Source organism: Cyprinus carpio, chromosome A18, assembly GCF_018340385.1.
Source record: "Cyprinus carpio isolate SPL01 chromosome A18, ASM1834038v1, whole genome shotgun sequence".
Taxonomy (NCBI): domain Eukaryota; kingdom Metazoa; phylum Chordata; class Actinopteri; order Cypriniformes; family Cyprinidae; genus Cyprinus; species Cyprinus carpio.
In genome coordinates this window covers 23368537-23389874 of record NC_056589.1, presented here as the reverse complement: position 1 = coordinate 23389874, position 21338 = coordinate 23368537, and the positions used below count along the sequence as shown (strand labels likewise).

Here is a 21338-nt window from a genome sequence, read left to right as displayed (position 1 = left end):
TATAATTTATGACCCATGTGTTTTTGTAAACCTGCATGACTTTTGCTCTTCTGTGGAATACAAAAGGAAACATTTGTCCATAATAGTCCATATAATAAAAGTCAATGGCTCCCAAACAAACATTTTATGGTAAATTAGTGCCTCAAACATGATTGTCTGGAAGACAAAACTCTCTTTTGAACGTTAAATACCCTTTAGGCACTACAAAGCTTGAGCACACATTGGCTTTCTGTGTCTAAGAGAAGCAACCGTTATATAAAGAAACCCTTTTTATCCATAAATCTTAAACTAGAAGAAGTCCCTTAATACCAAACCTATTTTTTCTTTCTCTCTAATATTGAAACTTTAAAACTGAAAAAGTAGCTAACTAGCTAAAAAACAGAAGGCCTGAATACTCGCACTTATGCCCGGGGTCTGAATTCACTCAGCAGAAATCCTTGTGGGTAGATATAGAGAAGATGTGTTTAAAAGGGTTGAGAGGAGGCGACGGCTCTGAGAGTTCCTGCTCTGCTGCGGAGCAGATTGTCTCAGGTTTACCTGTGTCTGTCTCCGTTCATTTCCACTCTGGCCATATGGTCCTCTTCAGGCCTTTTTCATCCATGTGGCCATCTTAATTTACCATCTTTAAAAGCTCAGCAGACAGTACAAGGAAAGCAATGTGTTTTTGAAAGAGGGATTGTGCTGAGGGCTTCTAGCAGAAATGGAGCTTCTATGACAAGAAAATCAAATGAGAGATGTGATGAAATCTCCACTAGGCAATATTGTTTACAGTCAACATTGACCCTGTTTACTTTGTTAATACAGGTTCCTGTTTTCATTGTGAATGATTCATCATTGCACACTATTCTAAAGAAAACTATTGGATCTTACTGTGAAGCAGCAGTTTGACATGCTCCTTAAACGTTAAAGAAATATCCACCGTCCTCTCTCATTGTATTTATTTCAGTCAAAAATACAGTGAAATATTACTACAATTTCAAATAACTGTTTTGATTTATTTTAAAATATCATTTGTTCATGTGATGGCAAAGCTAAATTTTCATCAGCTATTACTCCAGTCCTCAGTGTCACATGATCTTTCAGAATTCAGTCTAATATGTTGATTTGTGCTTATCATCATTATTTCTCAGAATCCTTTGATGAATTGGAAGTTCATAAGAACTGCATTTATTTTAAATAATGCATCCTTATTGTGTTATATATATATATATATAAATAATATATATAAAATTAGCTTTGTTTGTTTAGATGTTCTTGACACTGTCATAAACCTTAGTGCAAATAACAGAAACAGTGTAGTATTTATAGCATACTCTTCATAAACAATTTAGATTAACCACACATTTCTGCCAGTTACATCATTTCACACAGCCAAGAATAAGCAATGTCAGATGAAAGGGTTCTGTGTCTCTGTCCCTCTCTTTCTTTTTCTTGTCTCAGTTGAATGTCAACTTCTTGAATGAAGCCGTTGGAAGAGGCCAGAACAAGTCATTCCACAAGAGACAAAGTCAATCCATCACAGAGCCGTACTGCTGTGATGAAACTCACTCAAGTGAGAGCAAATTCAAAAGGTGTTGTCTTCACTTCAGAGCCGTATTGATTTTGAAGAAAGTTTTCAGCTCAAAGCTCTCAGGTCCCTCCAGTTGCTTAATGCAAAAACAGGGTAAAACATGAGTACCCATAATCATTTGGGAAAAATGAAGCTACCTCAGGGCTTAGTGGGCCTGGCCATTGATTTGATCAGTTCACTGACCTTGAATAAACTTGAATGAATGAAAAGAAAAAATTTTTGCGCTTTAATGCGGGTTTGATCAAGCGTAGTGAGTATTTGTGTGATACTTAAAACATGTTGTTTCATGAATGATGTGGTTTTGTAAGTACACTTGTTTCTTGTTAGTTTTTCGTGTATTTGCATGGCAACATTCATTATTTTTAGGCTGTCAACTGACTAAAACTTTGAATGGTTTTTAATTATGTGATATTCCAATTAATTTCATAAAATTAAACACACATATCATTATTTGTTAAAAGAATTATTGTACTTCAGTATTGAACTTTTCTGATAATAGAAAAATCCTTGTAGATACAATTACAATTAATTATATAGCATGATTAATTGCTTTAATTTTTTATAGCTTTTTAAAAATTAATTACACTGAATTAAAGCGTTAAATTGACAGCACTATATAATAGCTCTTTAAGATTGGTTTAGATAATACAACATATTCCTATCCCAGTACTGTCAGTCTTCTTAAAAATTGTAATATTGTGAAGTATTATTATAATTTAAAATAATTGTTTTCTAAATGTTTAAAATGTAATTTATTCCTGTGTTGGCAAATCTGAATTTTCAGCATCATTACTCCAGTCTCCAGTGTCACATGATCATTCAGAAATATTTCTAATGTGCAGATTTGATGCTCAGGAAACATATGTTATTATGAAAGTTGTGCTGTTTTTTTTTTTTTTTTTTTTTTTTTCGTTTTTTTTTTTTAAATTGTGAATTTAGAAAGGTTTTTTTCAGGATTCTTTGAGTAATAGGAATTTCCAAAGAACAGAATTATGTCCTTACTGTCACTTCTCTCTGTCGCCTTAATGTCATAAATTCATCTAAAAATATAAATTAATGATAAGGCAGTGCTTGTCCTGTTACCATCGCACTGTCCTAGCATCATTTCCAGGTGGGGAACAGGGAAATCTTCACGGTCAGGGGTCAAAAGAGGGAGACATGATGAAACTTCCTTTCCCCTGCTGTGCTGACCTCCCTTCACAAACTCACCAGGTCAAAGAGCCCAACCCCAGGGATGCGAGTGTGTCTGTGTGTGAGCGTTTCAGCTGTGTTATTGAATTCTCTCATTTCCGCCACTAATCAGGCTCAGAATCCGTTCATGAACACCAGAGACGTTGGAACAGCCGTGTGTCTGTTGTCTCTCTGATTTCATGCTCAGATTATGGGGTCAGGGGTCCAGCACAGGGGTGTGTGTGTGTGTGTGTGTGTGTGAACAGGAAATTGCGCTTAATCATATTAAACCTTTAGAGTGATAACACAACCTCTGCGTATGACAAACATGCATTTTTCATATGAAACAAAACCCCAAAATAAATGTGTATGTATATAGATTTATACATATATTATATAGATGTATTAAAATAAAAACTGTTGTTTTAAATTGAAATAATATTTCACTATATTCCCCGGGCGCTGGATATATAGCTGCCCACTGCTCCGGGTGTGCTGTGTGTGTGCACTTGGATGGGTTAAATGCAGAGCACCAATTCCGAGTATGGGTTACCTTACTTGGCAAATATCACAACTTTCACTTTTCACTTTCATATTCCTGTTTTTATTGTATTTTGATACAAATAAATGCAGCCATAGTGAGCATAAAAGACTTTACAAAACCATAAAAAAAATCTTCAAACCCCAAACTTCACTTACTCTTGTTTCCACATATTTTCCACAATCTTTCTTTTTATCTAATAAAATTATTTCTTAAATCAAAATTTCATATTTATTTAGTAGCATAATATACAGTCAACATGCAGTTGTAGCAGCATTAGGCGCTGGAATTGCTAAACGCATTTCCTGTTGCTCTAGTGAACATTATATATCAGGACAAAGGTTAAAAATGAAAAATGAAAGTTTCCATGAAAACCTCTCCATGAAGAGATTCCTGATATGCTTTGTTTGTTTTCATTTCAGGGTCAGAAAACAGAAGCGGAGAAGTTCTTTCTCAAGGCGATCGAGCTCGATCCTACTAAAGGAAACTGCTATATGCATTATGGTTGGTATTACTTTATTTTATTTCTCCTAAACATGCACACATGGGCTGAAATGACATTAGCTATTCATCCAGTAATGCAAAGATAATGAGGTCATTTGAATACACACATTGCATCTACTCTAGCTTTGCTGACATGAAATTCGTGAAATACTCTGCAACACCGTGTGCGGTTTCTCCTGAACTCCATGTTGGCCATAATTGTTCGCATTTAGTTCTTTAGCAGACATTTGTCTTGTAATTGAGGTTACGTTTGTGGGCTCTTTCGCAGCAAGATAGATGGTGCCGTGCAGGAAATCATTGTTTCGGTGTTCTCTGAAGCGTACCTGGTATACAGATGTTATTCCAGTGAGACGAATCCTCCCACGCCTCAGCGAGCAGAGAGAGATAACGAGGTCTTATTTCTCTAAGGAAAAAGCATACGAGTTTTCATGTGTGCCTGCCAAATTATTTTGCCAAATTATATCTTGTGGCCATTTCTTTCAACAGAGATTATTGGAGCTCAGTTTACTTCCTAGGGATTTTTTTTAACCTCCCTACAGTATTTTTGTTTCATCACCTTTTCTCAAATTATTACTTTTTTGTGCATCACATCCTTATTTTCAGTGTTAATTTTACAGTTTTTTTTGACAGTTTCAAAAACATTTCAGTTTAATCAGCTTTTTGTTCTGCCATTTTTATTCATTTTAATCAGTTTTACAGACTAAAATGGAAATGTTGATAAAAAATATTATTTTAGTTTATGATAATGTGAAAAACGACAAAAACAAAACTTTCATACTGTAACAGCCACAATTTTGAAACATTTAAAGAAAAACATTCTTCTAAATGCATTAATGCATTCATCTAAATGCATTAATGCTTTACAGTATGCAGTCATATTTATAATCAACAGTATTTGTTTTTTATATAAAAGTATAAAGTTTAATGTAAAAAATATATATCTTTATAATTTATTAATTATCCTAATGCTGCATTTTTTATGTCAATATATGAGTCTTTCTTGTACCGTTTTTTTTTTTCTTTCTTTCTTCAGATCATAGATTTTTATAGTTGACCTGTCCCTGGATGCTCCCATCTATGGATTTCGTCCTGATAAACACAGCATCACTGGCTAACCCCAACAATATGTTTTCCACTCGATCGCTGCCAAGGCATCTGCGTAATATAATTTAGTACGTGTCTGATCAGACATCTTCAGAGCACGTACTATCCAAAGGCCATAAGGATGATCTTGTATTTCCTTCTATTGTTCTCTACAGTGCATAACCACTGTACCGGAGAACGTGGCTGATGCGTGGTTTGCATTATAGACCACCACTGTCATTTACCAGAGAAAGATAGTTTTCCTCAACCTTACAGGAGTAAGCATTTAATTTGTCACGGAAACATGCCTATCGAAAAAAATCTCAATTGGACAAATTGTCTGTCAGATGGTTCGTACAGTGCCCTTACTTATCTCATGTTTCATAAAATCATTGAGTGGGCAGACAAAACTATCCGTCCCACAGCCAAAGGAAATATTTCACATTTGTCTTTCCGAGGGAGTAACAGCAAATATAAAATAAAAAATTCCCCCGCTTTTTTTTTCTCCTTAGGTCAGTTCTTGCTGGAGGAGTCACGGCTTTTGGAGGCCGCTGAAATGGCAGGGAAAGCCGCCCAGTTGGACAGTGAAGAATTTGATGTGGTTTTCAGTGCAGCACACATGCTCAGGTGAGGAGGACACGCTAAATCCATACAGACAACAATTTTTGCTATGATTAAACACCCATATTCCTGGACAAACATAAACATTTCTGTGGCACACAGCAGCCCTATTGGTTGTCAGCTGGTAGTTTGTGAACCAAAAATGTGTCACTGGTTTGTTCTTACAGAGTTGAAGCCAGCAGAAAAAAAAAAGAAAACAAAAAAAACTTACATACTTTATAATACTTAAATGCTTTATAGACATTACATATTTTATTATACTTTATATAATACGATAGATAGATAGATAGATAGATAGATAGATAGATAGATAGATAGATAGATAGATAGATAGATAGATAGATAGATAGATAGATAGATCTGCAAATTCTAAGAGAAATTCTTTCAAATTTATTTGATTTCGATTGTGAATGGTGCCCTCTTTTTTACATTGAACAATATTGATACTGTGTTGGGTTGCCAGTTTGATGTCCAATGTGAAGTCATTTTAGGATGTGTTTTTTATCTCTTTCTTTTATTCTTTCCACTTTTGCACATTTGCATGGATGCTTTCTGTAATGGACATGTAATGGAAAGCCTGCATTAATACCCTCGCCTCGAGGTTTCAGTTGAATACACTTCTCATAATTACTTCATGGAGTTCACATGGTATTTAGTTACACACTTTCTAAAAAGTATCCCAACCCTACAGCAGATTTTGCATGGTGCTTTATGCTACAAGAACACTTGGTTGTTAATTGCAGTCTTAGGCTGTGTCCCCTGCCTCAGTGCTAGCTAGCGGTCCAACTCATCTGAAGATCAGGTTCCTGGTGTGTTTGTCTTGGAAGGATTTGCAGAAGGGTCTCAGATGGGGGGGGGGCGAATTTGAGTGGGGTGGGGTGGGGAATTACGACGCCTCTTCAGATGTGTAGCATTTTCTTACAGCACTCAGGGGCCTGTCTGCACCGACAAGTTTGCTTCATTACTCTCAGTTTCCTTGCCCTCTTCAAACGAAGACTTTTACTACTTCCAAACTAGTTCTCCTATACTGATGTGTTTGTTTGTGAAAGTATCAGATTTAAGCCGGGCTCAGACTACAGGAGTTTTAAAATTCGAATCAATTATGAAATGGTTGTAGCACTCACATAAGGAAAATCTTCACAGATTTTCATCCCTAAAATCTTAAATATGCACACACTACAAGATTTGAAAATTGTGGTGCATCACAAACTACAAGATATTATTATCATGCCAGAAGGAGCACCTCATGTTATCTCATCATAAGCTGTGTTTCCATTACAGATGTGCGCAAAACTTTTGTGATATTTTATAAATCCTAGAAACGATTTTAGTGTTCTGACAGTCCTAATAGTCTACAGTCTGCTAAAAGCCTCTCCTTCAATAAGTCTAAATTAATCTCCTTTATAGCACCACTTTTGTAACAAATTCACCTCCTTCCACAATACATTTCAAGACAATTGCTGTCAAACTTCAGACAAATTGCCTCCTGTGAGCGTTGCTCCCGTTATTAATCCATAATCCATACCTCTCCATTTGTTTGTGAGGATTTCTATAGCTTTGTACAATGAAGGCTTAACACTGAAGCTTTCATGTAATACAGTCGTACATAGTTACATCAACAGGTCATGAATTATTTTATGCTTTTTCTCAGAATGTTGGTGACCACAATGGAATGAAATAATGAGTAGACTGCGGTGGGAAGGAGGAAAATTGGTTGCCAGAAATTAAACATTTGGTTTTTTGTATTTTGGAGGTTTATATCAGCATCCAGCTGATGCTGTCTTTTAGATTTTCACCATATATTGCAGTTGTGGTCATGAAGACCAATCCAGTCTTAACACGGTTTTGACTCTGTTAAGGGTGGTCACTTTCTCACTGTCGATTATAACTAAATCCTTTGTCCCTGCAGACAATTGTGGTCATGATCAAGCCACGTTTTATTGTGTGCATGTGAAAATTACACAGACTCATCATTCAGGAGGAAAGGATTGTGAAACAGAATTGTGGAGGGTGAATAGTAACACATGGTTCTTGTTAAATGCTTAAGTCCACTGTTGAGAACCAGTCATCCCATAGATTTTTATGTAACTTTTTGATTCATTCCTACCACATGAGAGAGGAAAAAAATAAATGTCACATGCAACGTGCCTTTATGATGTTATTGTCCTAAATGGTTTAATACAAAGCGCTATACAAATGTGAATTGAATTGAACGTAAGGATTCCGGATGACCCTTCAAATTTAAATTATTCTTGCTGTTTCCCTGAATATATTAATTATTTAGTTTAGTTTTGTTTATATATATATATATATATATAGTAAATAAACTATTAGATCATTGTAACCTACTTCTAAAACAGCTGATTTTTCACAAAGCAACTCAAAAAGTTATGACCTAAATGTGACGTCCCTTACTGTACAAAGGGAAGGGCAACACCATATTTAGCTGTTCAGAGTTCACCATGACCCAATACATTCTCCCACTCAGCACTTTATTTTATTTTTGGCTTTTTTATTCAAAGAACAGCAGAGTGGGGAAGTTGAGAATGGGATTTGAAAATGTTGCAAGCCGGATTCAAACATGTGTTGTCCACATAAGCACAAGTGCATATGTCCTAAACGGAATGAGTATTTTCTCTTAAACTCATAATATCTGCAGCTAAGCTTGTAGAAATTTCCTCCCGAATTGTATATCAACGCAATGTCTTCATTTTTCTTCTTCCTCATTCACCTCTCTTCCCTCATGGCAAGGTTAAGAAACTTGAATGTTTTCCACACAAATAATTTATCCATCATCTTACTGCATGGATATTTCAAGTACAGTACGTATTATTTTCCCTTAATAAAAAGCTATTTCTTCAAACGTTTAACCTTGGCTCTTTTCAGCAAAGTTTTGTTGAGAATGAAGGAGGGTTTATAAAACCAGCCAGTATAAGAAAATCGGTCATCTATCATAAATAAAGGAAATCTTCAGCTCTCTTTCATCGTTACAACCCAGCCTTTCTTGCCAGACGGTCGTTGTCTCCATATTGAACTCTCTTCACAAAGAAGATATTGCTACCAGCAGATACAAGCAGCTAGTGGATGTATGTTTTTTTTCCACGAAAAATAAAACCTTGTGGTTGTAAAGAAGCTAAAGATCTTCAAAGAGCATCCAGTAGGTTGTAGGTCATGACCTAAGAAATGAGGGCACATTTTCTACTCAAAAATTGTGAGGTTGGGCAGTTTTATAACCCTCTTTGGCCACTGCACAATTTTCAATTGGTCAACAAATGTCATTGGTTTAATTGCCAGCGATAAAACTTGTGCAACAGGATGAAGTAACATGCTAAGTTTATTTTGCTCTTTCAGGCAAGCCAGTCTCAATGACGCCGCTGAGAAGTACTACAGACAAGCAGCCAACCTGAGACCCAATGTAAGTATCCAAACTGTGCCGCTCATGGAACGTGTGCAATACACACACATGGTGGTTGACTTTGATCGGTGTGACTCAATTGCTCCCCATAAGCTGTATCAGTGATCAACTGTACAAGCTCTGCTGGTGGTTTTGGGGTTTGTTTTCACAGCATCAGTCTCAGACTTTACAGAGACGCAGTATGTCAGGGAAGTGTACTGTGAGGTTCACAAAACACACAGTTGTTTGATTTCTTTGGAATACGCGGATGCGTTTGATGTTCAGTGTACAGCTGCCTGAAAGGAAGTTGCCCTGTTCACCAGACAGAAGTGCAAAATGGAAAAATGGAAATTAGAAATATCTTCAATGGCTGATAGGAGGCTTAAAGGGTTAGTTCAGCCAAAAATCAAAATTATGTCATTAATTACTCACCCTCATGTCGTTCCAAACCCGTAAGACCTCCGTTCATCTTCGGAACACAGTTTAAGATATTTTAGATTTAGTCCGAGAGCTTTCTGTCCCTCCATTGAGAATGTATGTACGGTATACTGTCCACGTCCAGAAAGGTAATAAAAACATCTTCATCAGAGATTTTCATCAGAGGGTTCGTTAGAATTTATTGAACCCTCCAAAACACATTCTGCTCCAAAAGCGTTCACAACACTATAGTAAAAACTTATCAAAACTCATCCTCGACTCTTCAAAAAACTCTAACAAAACCGCAGTGACGTCGCTGACGTACGACGCTGCTGACGTGTTTTCTTTGTTATTGGGCGCACCAGAAAACACGTCAGCAGCGTCGTACGTCAACAGTCACAGCAGTCGCGTTCACAACAGACCCGGAAGAGAAGAAAATGATGAATAAAGTCGTAATTTTTGTTATTTTGGAGCAAAATGTATTTTCGACGCTTCAATAAATTCTTACGGACCCTCTGATGTCACATGGACTACTTTGATGATGTTTTTATTACCTTTCTGGACGTGGACAGTATACATACATTCTCAATGGAGGGACAGAAAGCTCTCGGACTAAATCTAAAATATCTTATACTGTGTTCCAAAGATGAACGGAGGTCTCATGGGTTTGGAACGACATGAGGGTGAGTCATTAATGACATAATTTTGATTTTTGGCTGAACTAACCCTTTAAGCCTGTTAGGTGAAGTCAACTAGATTAAGAAAACTTTGTCCTTGTCTTGTCTTGTCTTGTCTATGATGGTAGCAAAGACAAAAAAAAAAAAAAAAAACCTGTAAAATGGCAAATAAACATTTATTAAAACAACAGTGGAATGAGTTTCAAATTAATAAAATTTATTTATAATAATGATATAATTACATTATATATATATATATATATATATTATATTTAAAAACAATTATTATTAATATTACTAATTAATTCTGAATTACTAATTTATATATTATGATTATCTTTATTTTACATAATAAATATATCTCTAAATGTTGGCTGTGTAAGTTTTGTAAGTTTAGTAACTTTGTTTTCTTTCCTCTGCTCTGTATATTATATATATATGTATGAAAACAGGGTATTTTGCTTTGAAATGTAAAAAAATAATGAATGATAGTTTTGTCCCAAACTCATGCCACTGGTTAAACAAGGGGTTACTATTTTATTGAACAGAATTTAGAGGTAATATAAACATTTGTTTTAAATGAATATTTGGAGCGTATGTTGTATGTCAGCGATTGTTAAATATAGTAAACTCTTATTCCCTTTATGTTATTACTTTGAAGTGCACTCAAACCACATTTCTTCTTGTGTTATTTGATACCAGTAGTAAGTAGTTTTTGTGTGTGTGTGTGTTTTGTTTTGTTTTTTTCCTAAATGCTGCCTCAGTGTTGTACAGTGTCTGAACTTTTTGTCTTCAGGGATGTTTGTCTCCTTAGCAGCTGTTTCAACAAAGATCCCAAGATCCTTTCCACATCTGGTACCGCTGATGCTGTGACTGCATGCCAGGATGATGTTGTGAGGGATACTGTGTGGTTGGAGTGTAGGGTGAAGAGGAAGCAGGGAGGTCAGGAAACGTTTTGAGGCCACAGCATGGCAGATTCCCCTCCGCTGCTCACTTCCTCTCACCTGATAGTATCTAGAAAGGCTGTATGTTGTGGTGACAGTTATTCATAGTTTTTGGCTGGTAAAGGCACAAGGACCTACTCTACAGAAATCTAAAGTGGTGGGTCTCTATAAACATCTGAACACCAGTTAAGCATTACATCCTTCTGAATAGTATACGAAAGCAAAAATACAATTGCACATACAAATATGAATTGCAGGGCTTGACTTTTCAATATATTTTGGAACTAAAATTAGTACGTTTTGGGGGTACCTTTTTAATTCGAGGGTTACATGCTGCAATATACTGCAAGCAGCTTTTACAACAATGACACAATAATCATCTTTATTGATATATACATTCTTTAAGAAACAACTTTTCTTAATAATATTATTATTTAACAAACAATCAATAAAAAAAAATAAAAAAGTAATTTAAAATTTAGGTGAGTTATTTTCATTAAAGAATTTAACTGGATAATGCCATTACAATTTAAACCAATTTATTTATTTATGCAGGAAGAATATCTGTATTATGAATTACAGTATTGCTTCACAGTGATTTAAAATTAATCATTCCATGATTTTTGGGCATTTTTGGTCATATCAAACCCCAATTTGTCATAAAAACACTCTAGAAAATTCAGTAAAGTTAGGGTCCAGTGTACTATGTTAATATGAAGGAATTTTCCAAACTAATTTTTCACAGGTCTTTGCTATTTTGAATTATATATTGTTTTGTGTTGTGTTTAAAGGGATACTCCACCCCAAAATGAAAATTTTGTCATTAATCACTTACCCCCAAGTCATTCCAAAAGAAGAGCATACACAGCATACGGTGATATGGAGAGACACAGAGGAGACTTTATTGAATAAAGTCATTATTTGTGTTTTCTTCGCTTACAAAAAGTGTTCCCGTCGCTTCATATAACCCAGATTGCACGTCTGATGGCAGATGGAGTATACTGATGATGACTTTCATACCTTTTATGGACCTTGACACTGTTATTTACTTGGCAGTCTATGGGACAGTCACAGGCCTCCCGGTTTTCATCTAAAATATCTTACATTTTGTTCTGAAGACAAAAAAAGCTTTTATGGGTTTGGAACGACATGGGGTTAAGTGATTATTGACAAAATTTTCATATTGGGGTGGAGTATCCCTTTAAGGGTACAAGTACATTTTCCGTTTTTTTATGGATTTTTTGTTCTTGTTTTGTTTTTTGTTTTTAACTTGAAACTAGTGAAAATATTGCTTAATATGGCTTAGAATATATTTGGTTTTAAGAGGAAGGTATATGTGTCACTCGAGTGCAGTTAATGCCACAGTTTGCAGTTCATTTGTCCCTCAGTCTCATTTTGAGGTTTGACATCTCTCTGTTGGGTCAAATATTGCTAATATATTACTTATGTGTTGTGTAATTCTACAACAATCGTCTCCTTCTACATTTCCGTATGGAAAACCATGGCAGCTGGCCTAAAAAGTCAGTTAGTGTTAGTTTTACTCTCATGAGTGTTATATAATATATGACTGTCTCCCTTCAGAGGTGTCAAGTGAAGCATGAAGCGTGTGCAAAAATGGTTTTTGAACTAAATCACATCAACTTCTTACAATTAAACATTTTTGACACAAAAATCAGCTTGTTTTAAAATTTGGTCATGCCGGCCTGTGTTTTAGCCCCAAGTATTGCAACAAATGTTTTTGTATGTCCATGTCAGAACTCGTGGAATGTTGGGTTTAGTTTAGGTTCATTTTGATTTACACCTCTATTGAAATCTCCTTATGTGAGAAGAATCAGCGTAGTCACCATATTGTTTCCATTGATGCCTAATGCATTCAACATGTAACCCTGACATAAGTAAAACAGATGATGTGCGTCCAGGAGAGTTATAGACTGTAGAATAACAAAGAGATTCTGGCTAAATTTATGGACATGTGAACCTGAAAAAATTTCAGAAATGCCAGTGATTCGCTGGAACCTGGGTTTGCTTGAGAATAAGCATGCAAAGGATATTATTTGCTTCCTTAAAGTGACTGTTTGGTGTTTTTCTTCCATAGTATCCCGCAGCCCTCATGAACCTCGGAGCCATTCTCCATCTCAATGGCAAACACCAAGAAGCGGAGGCCAATTACCTGCGAGCCTTGCAGCTGAAGCCGGACGACACCATCACTCAGTCCAACCTGCGGAAGCTGTGGAACATCATGGAAAAACAGGGCTTGAGGACCATGGCTCCTTGAATTGTACACGTTTGATGGAGCACCTTCTGATGTTGTTAAGGAGATGTTCTCTCTGAGCTCTCAATAATGAAGTAATCGACATCCTAGGGCTGACAAAGACCATCTTCAATCCTGGGTTACCTCATGGGATGCTTGAACATGTGCGAGCAGCTATGTCTGCTAAAACCAAGAATTCTGGAACAGTCTAGAACTGCGGAGCTCCCCAAAAGTGTCGGGAGTTGTTAACTTGAAGTGGCCCATAGATACATACTTGAAGTCTCATGATAAATTAGATTTTAATTAGTTAGTCAGTGCTTAATAGTCTTGAAGGGCAATATTTGTTCTGAGGCTATATGAAATTGTGAAGGAATGAGAGTGCTACAACCCCCATGAGGCTATACTCTGCATGTAAAGTACATTTCAATGTCATTTCTCCATTCATATGATTGGAATCATTAATATTTAATGAGCACATCATTGCTGATGGAAACATGCGGACAAAAAATCATTGGAACATCAACAAAATGAGATAAATAGATCAAACATGTCCTAAATCTTTCTCAATGTAAAATAAACACACATCCATTGTGTCAAAATGACAAAGTGATTTTTGAAGTTGTAGACTTATTGACACTGTACATAGCAGCATATGTGAAGTTTGGTTTGGGGTGCGAATGGTTTTACACGTTCCATCAATGTTACATCAATCCAGACATGCCTGCCCACAACGCTAGATAACTGCTGGGTTCAAGAAATTGGATCCATTTGATTAATCTTGCCAAAAATTACAGGAAAACAGGAAAGGAACATTCCATAAGCTGTGTAATGTTAGCAAACTGAACTTGCAAGCTATCTTTGCCTTACTTTGCAAAAATCTGTTCTGTAACAGAAAGATCCAGTGGATTTTATTTCCTTGTTGCATTACTAATATAAAGTGGGCATGGAAAATATCGCATTCAGCAATGTGTGAATTCACAATTACACTACTGTTCAAAAGTTTGAGGTCCGTAAGATTATTTTTTTATTTTTTGAAATTAACTAATACTTTTTCGGTTTTCAAAATAATGTTATTAATTAGAAATGTTTCCTGATCACCAAATCAGCATATTATAATGGTCTCTGAAGGATCATGTGACACTGAAGACTGGAAAATTCAGCTTTGCCATCACAGGAAAAAATTATATATCTAATATATATATATATATATATATATATAAATATATATATATATATATATATATATATATATATATATATATAATATATATATATATTATATATATATTAGAATTAATTTATTTTACATTTTATTAAAATTTCACAATATTACTGTGTTTTTACTGTATTTTTGATCAAATAAATGCAGCTTTGGTGAGCACAAGAGACTTCTTTCAAAAACTTAAAAGTCCCAAGCTTTTGAAAAGTAGTGTTTATTAAATCTTTAGAATCGTAAACAATACATCGACTAGTTCTGCTGGCAGTGTGCCTTTGACTGAGTTGGTTCAACATACAGTACTGGTAGTTTAAATGCAAAGCTTTGACTGGTAACTCCTAACCAAATACAAATCCTTATTGCACTCATCTAACAATATACAGCCATAGTTTTGTAAGGGATTGTTTATTTGTAATGTTGGTTTAATATTTTTCTTCTATGTTTGAGTGTATAAATGGAACCTAATATATAAAATGACACGTTACACAGTGTGATGTTGTTGCTCAAACATGGAAAACAGTGAGCCAGAATCATTATATGTAATTACAGTACTTGTTTAGAATTGTTTAGTTCATCCTGCAATTACTTTGTTTTATTATTGTCTTTGTCCATCCTTGTTCCTGATCTCCAACTTTGAATATGTAGTGAGTGGGAATAATTGGTGATCCCACCAATATTTTATGAAGGATTTCTTTTTTTTTTTTTTTTTTTTTTTTTTTTTGTGATATGAGCCTTCTTGCTATCACTTTAAAGAAATTAAGTAAAAATTCTGAAAAAAAAATTTCATTCTCACCCCAAAACCAAACCCTTTCAACACAACAAAAAAAAAAACTTACCAAAAAAAAAAAAAAAAAAAAAAAAAAATGGATCTTTTCCATGCAATTACAATAAAGGCTTTCAAACTTCAAAACGGATGAAAAGCACCGTAAAAGTAGTCCATGTACCAGTTTTTTTTTTAGCATGACTGAGATACTATTATAGTTTTGATTTGTTTTTTAAGTTAATTTTTATTTCAAGTAATTAACTGTAGTATTTATTTTTAGGTTTCATTAGGTTAATTATAATAAATCTGTTATATACTATTAATATTCCACATTTTCTGAAGCTATCTTTGTGTGATGAATGAATATAGAAATGTCTTATAAACATCTTATTTGATGCTTTTGCAAAATTCCAGTGCCCCATTCTTTGCAATAGCATGGAAATGAGAAACCAAATGTATTTGGAATGACATGAGGGTGAATAAATAACAGAATTTAAATTTTTGGGTGAACGATCCCTGTACAGGTCTATCAAATGTCAAGTCAGATGGCTAAGTCAGCATTAGCTTATTCCCTTTTGTGTTGTCTTGACGAAAAAAAAAAAGAAAACAGCTGGCTCTGTGTTATATGTCAAAAGTGTATGAAATATTTCTGATTCAAGATACCCTTTCTAAAAATTTATTTTTCAGCTGAACTAATCCATCCATTGTTTCAATGAGACATGTGTAATGGGAGCGTTTTCAAGGGAATAAACCCAGAATTTGTCATGCTTTCGTCTAGACAGATTCCCAGACAAACCTGTTTCTTCACATTTTTCTACTTCCATTGTCTTCTCTATCCTCCCAAAGTTACTGAACTGAAATGCAATCGATAGTCAATAGTCTGATCTTTCTAATATTACTGAATATTATACAGATTAGAAAATAACATATCTAAAATATTACTAAATATTATAATATAATCATGCAGTATATTAAAAGTATATTTCGCCCAAAAGTTAAAATCCTGTATTTATTTACTCCCCTCATGTCATTCCAAAGCTTTTTTTTTTTTTTTTTTTTAATCTGAAGAACACCAAATATGTATTTGAAGGACAGCTTTGGGACAACATGAGAGAGAGTATATGATGAAATCATTTTCCTTTTTGGATGAACTATCCTTTTAAAGGAATAGTTCACCCAATAAATGAAAATTTGCCGAAAATGTAGTTATCCAAAATGTAGTTTGTTTCTTCAACAGAACAGATTTGGAGAAATTTAGCATTACATCACTTGCTCACCAGTGGGTCCTCTGCAGTGAATGGGTGCCGTCAGAATGAAAGTCCAAACAGCTGATAAAAAAACATCACAATAATCCACAAGTTATCAACATGACTCCAGACCATCAATTAACTTCTTGTGAAGTGAAAAGCTGCATGTTTGTAATAAGCAAATCCATCGAGATGTTTTTAACGTCAAACCAAGTAAATTTTCAGCAATTTTTCAAAATATTCCTTTAATGCAGAAAAACACCATTGTAATTTCAATAGGATAAGATTGGAATAACAGGCCTCCCATGCCATCAAAGGATGTGAATTCCTCATAGTTAGTACATAGTAAATCATTTGTAATTTTATTCAGGCTCAGTCGTAACGTGATTGTTTCTTGTCCACAGTGTAAGTTATCAGCGTAGTTTCTAGTGGTATTGGTTGTGACTGCATTGATACTGTGCTGTTCTTAGCTGTACCTAATGTGTTTGCTAAGATTCATCAACTCACACAATGAAAACACAAATAAACAAGAAACATTAACCATTAGTCTTTAAGTTTTTAAGTTTTTCCTCAGGGATTTGGAGAGGTGGTGATATTGAGGTTGGTGCTCTCAGAGCAGAGGAGGAGTTTACTTAAAATATTTTTTTTAACTGTTGCATTTGTATACATTTTCAAGATTTGTAGCCAGCCTTTCTTCTGTTTTTGTATAAAGACTGACATATGTGCCAGATAAGACTTCTCCCAATTTCACGTTTTTCCATAATAAAGTACCCAGTGTTCTGCTCTCTTCTCCAGACCCTATATCATTGAAATAAAAACATTTCAGAGGTCTGTGATCCTTTCCCTTTCATTAACTTTAATGTTGGGATACAGTAATGCTTTGTACAATGACTCTAACAGGTAGCATTGAGTGTTATTGCTGCAAATCTTATGGTTACATAAATACTTAAAAAATAGGACCAAGAATTCATGATCTCCATGGAAAGCGGTCTTGAAGTGGGTGTTTCATGTAGGAGATTTATTGGCATCATTTTAAAATCGAAGTTAATTAAAAAAAAAATAATAATAATAATAATAATAATTTCTTAGTTGCTGCATTAGGTATCACAGTTTACAGCATGTATTAATCTTGGTTAATGTTAATTTACAAATATGTGTTTGGTGGTTATTAATTCATGTTTACTCATAACACATTCACTAATGTTGATTTATACACCTAGAAATGTTTAAATGTGTTAACTACCATTCAAAAGTTTGGGGTTTTTATAAACCCCATGGTTTTACTTATTTTATAATAAGTTTTTAATTTTTATTATAATTATTATTAAATAAAATGTTTAATTTTATTCAGCAAGCATACATCGAAAGTAGTAAAATGGCAAAAAGTGACAGTAAAGTGAAGTTACAATATATGCTTTTCTTTTAGACTTGTTTATCAAAGAATCCTAAAAAAAAATAATAATAATAATCCGGGATTCCACAAAAATATTAAGTGGCACAACTGTTTTCAACACTGATAATAAAATGAATGTTTCTTGAGCAGCAGGTCAGCATATTGGAATGATTTCTGAAGGATCGTGTGCTGAAAATTCAGCTTTACCATCATAGGATTCTCAAGGAATAAATTACGTTTTAAAATATATTAAAATATAAAACAGTTATTTTAAACTGTAATAATTCTTCCAAAAACATACAAATATCTTACTGACCCCAAACTTTTGAGTGGTTGGGTATTACTAAAAATATTCATTCTAATAACTTCTTTAATATTTCATTTTCAGATTGTTCTATCACAAATGTTACAAAATTAAAAAATGCAATTCCAATTCTCTTCATAACCAACAAATACTACTGTATTAACAATTGTGTTTTTTATTAGTGGTGTTTGCACAAGTTTCATTGTTATTATTGATAATACTTTACATTAGGGGTTGTTCAGATCTTTAACTATATTCACCTATATAACCTTGCATATGAATGATACCTCAAACTGTTCTGCTTAAGTGATCAAACTTATCATTTTCCCTTTATGTTGAGCACTGGACCCAAGATTTTTGTTAACAATGTGCCTCTGAAAATGTGAAGGTAGAAGTTTAACCTGCATTTTTTTTAAACGTGTCATTCATATCTCCTCTTTTGGTCTTGCTGCATAACTATGTAATGTAAATATTCACATTCACATCTGGGACATGTGTCTCACCCCTCCTCCACACACACACTATCCTGTTGACAGCCAGAAACCGTCCACCCTGGAAAGATACTAAGCTATGTGTTGTGTCTGACATGTTCTTCTCCATGGCCCTTTCTCACGTCTGATCACACTATGGGGCCTTGTTGATTTAAAATGTGAGGCATTTGTGTGCATGTCCGCTAAATGTTTCTCATCTCCTTTACAAAAACACAGGTGTCTCATATCTCAGCTAGTGACAGTCAGACAGAAGACTGGTGTGAAAAGTGCTTCAAGTAAAACAGTACAGTCTTTGAACTGCACAACTGTTTTCTTACGCATTGCTTTTCTCTCCAGCCAGGATAGGAGGATTTTTCCAGAAAGCCAGTTCAGGTACTTCACAATTCTTATATATGTATTTAACACATTTACACAGAAGTCTCGCTCAATGTTCTCAAGCATTTAAAATATATCTTGTAAGTTATGTAGCCTAAAGTCTTAAAGCTAGGTTGAGAAAATCATACTTCAAATATTTCTGCAATATATAGTATGTACAGTATACTAAACATACTACATACATATACATATTCTGCTTATAGAAATTTGCATATAGCTACTTTATCTTGCAAAACACTTAACCTTCCATGTCCAGTGTGTCTAATAAACCAGAATTAATGAAAATGCAATTTTCAACAACATTTTATTGGTAAGTTAGCAGTTTACACAAGCTTGGATTAAAAATGCTAAATAACACTTTTTTTTGTTTTTAGAGAGCGAGAGAATACTACTATTAGCATGCAAAAGTCACTATTTACAGAAATGTATTGGAAAGTTAGCACATTTTTATATAAACTTGGATTAAAAATTTTTAATTATACTTTTTTTCTGAAAACCCTTTTTCGTTAATTTGTCTTGAAATGGTTATATGACATCATTGTAGCATACTATGGGTTAAAAAGTTTTCATAAAACTATTATTATGCAAAAGTCACTGTTTACAAAAATGTATTGGAAAGTAAAGTACTTTTACACAAAACTTAGATTAAAAATACAATACACTTTTTCAGAGAGCTTTTTTCTTTTGCTTGTTTCATTATGTTTATGTGACAACAATGTAGCATAATACCATTTAAAAAGTTTTGCATACTAATACAAAAGTCACTGTTTACCGAAAATTAGCAAATTTTTACACATTTCTATGTATTTCTACTATTTCTGTGATTATAGCATGAAAACTTTCCAGTTTATACAGCACATTTAGACAAATGCAGCCATATTGTGTGTAGTATACATTATATACTTTGCAGACTTATGCTTTTCTGAACAACAGCTTTTGGGTTTGGAGGGTTTGGAGATTTAGTTTTGTCTTTCTACAGTTCCTTTGCAGGCCTTTGTTTGCAGCTGTGCTTGCTCAACTAATCATTGTAATAATTAGCCATGATCCAGCTGCAATTTATGTACTAATAAGATTCATTAGAGGGAAGTCTGTGCGATATGCATGACACAGATGAATATAAATGTGTCTGCTCTTAGCCAGAACAAGCCTCTGTTCATGAAAGCATGCACGGTACTGTTATGCAGTATAATTTTATATGTTACTCATTTATTTATAAAGTGTAGGAATGTTGCAGGAACAAAGCAAGTATGTTTTAGCCAACCTTGAGCACAGTCAAGCATATTTAAGAATGGTGCGCATTTATGCATAACTGACTTTCATTTACTTTAGAGAAATGTGGTAGTTTATGTTTGCATACACTTGTGAAAAAAAGTGCACTTAATTGTTAAAATAATAATAAAAGTTTTTTTTTTTTTATTGTACTGGGTGATTACAAATTAATGAAATAAAAGGCCACTTAAGTGTACTTAAAGAGACTACACTTTAATCCAGCGGTGACAAACTCAATTCCTGGAGGGCCGGAGCCCTACAGAGTTTAGATTCAACCCTAATTAAACACACCTGATCCAACTAATCAAGTCCTTCAGGCTTATTTGAAAACTACATGGTATGTGTGTTGGAGCAGGGTTGGATCAAAAGTCTGCAGTGCTCCGGCCCTCCAGGAATTGAGTTTGACACCCCTGCTTTAATCACTCTTTCTTAACACACTTAAAGGGACACCCCACCCCAAAATGAAAATTTTGTCATTAATCACTTACCCCAAGTCTTCCAAACCCTGCCAACAGGATGCGCTGTTTCTACGTGTATTTAGCTTTGATTTGAAAGAAAACAGCGCATCCTTGTGGCGCGGATGATACAGAAGAGCATACGCAGCATATGGTGATATGGAGAGACACAGAGGAGACTGTTGACAAAGGAATTGTTGAATAAAGTCATTATTTTTGTTTTCTTCGCTTACAAAAAGTGTTCCCGTCGCTTTATATAACCCAGATTGCACGACTGATGGCAGATGGAGTATTCTGACAGCGACTTTCATACCTTTTATGGACCTTGACACTGTTATTTACTTGGCAGTCTTTGGGACAGCCGGTTTTCATGGCCAGTTTTTCATCCAGATATCTTAAATTGCCGTTCTGAAGACGAACGAAGCTTTTACGGGTTTGGAATGACATGGAGGTAAGTGATTAATGACAACATTTTCATTTTGGGATGGAGTATCCCTTTAAATACACTTTTAAAAAGCGCATTTTGTAACGATATAATGATATGAAGTACACTAATTTTGATCTGTTTACTTGACTACTAAAGAACATTTGAAGTTCTTGATTTAAACTGTCGAGTGTCATTCAAAATTGCAATTGAAGTTAATATTTTTACT

The 21338-nt window shown here is 34.5% G+C and overlaps 1 protein-coding gene across 1 annotated transcript in view; it reads left to right on the top strand.

The window, feature by feature from the left end:
* Positions 1–14278, top strand: part of LOC109109652 (protein O-mannosyl-transferase TMTC2-like) — a 96764-nt gene extending 82486 nt beyond the window's left edge. The window contains exons 9-12 of the mRNA XM_042775519.1: positions 3704–3785; positions 5381–5495; positions 8841–8904; positions 13017–14278. Of these exons, the coding sequence (XP_042631453.1) occupies positions 3704–3785; positions 5381–5495; positions 8841–8904; positions 13017–13196 (441 nt within the window). The 3' untranslated portion in view covers positions 13197–14278. The remainder of the gene's footprint in view (positions 1–3703; positions 3786–5380; positions 5496–8840; positions 8905–13016) is intronic.
* The last annotated feature ends 7060 nt before the right edge of the window (positions 14279–21338 follow it).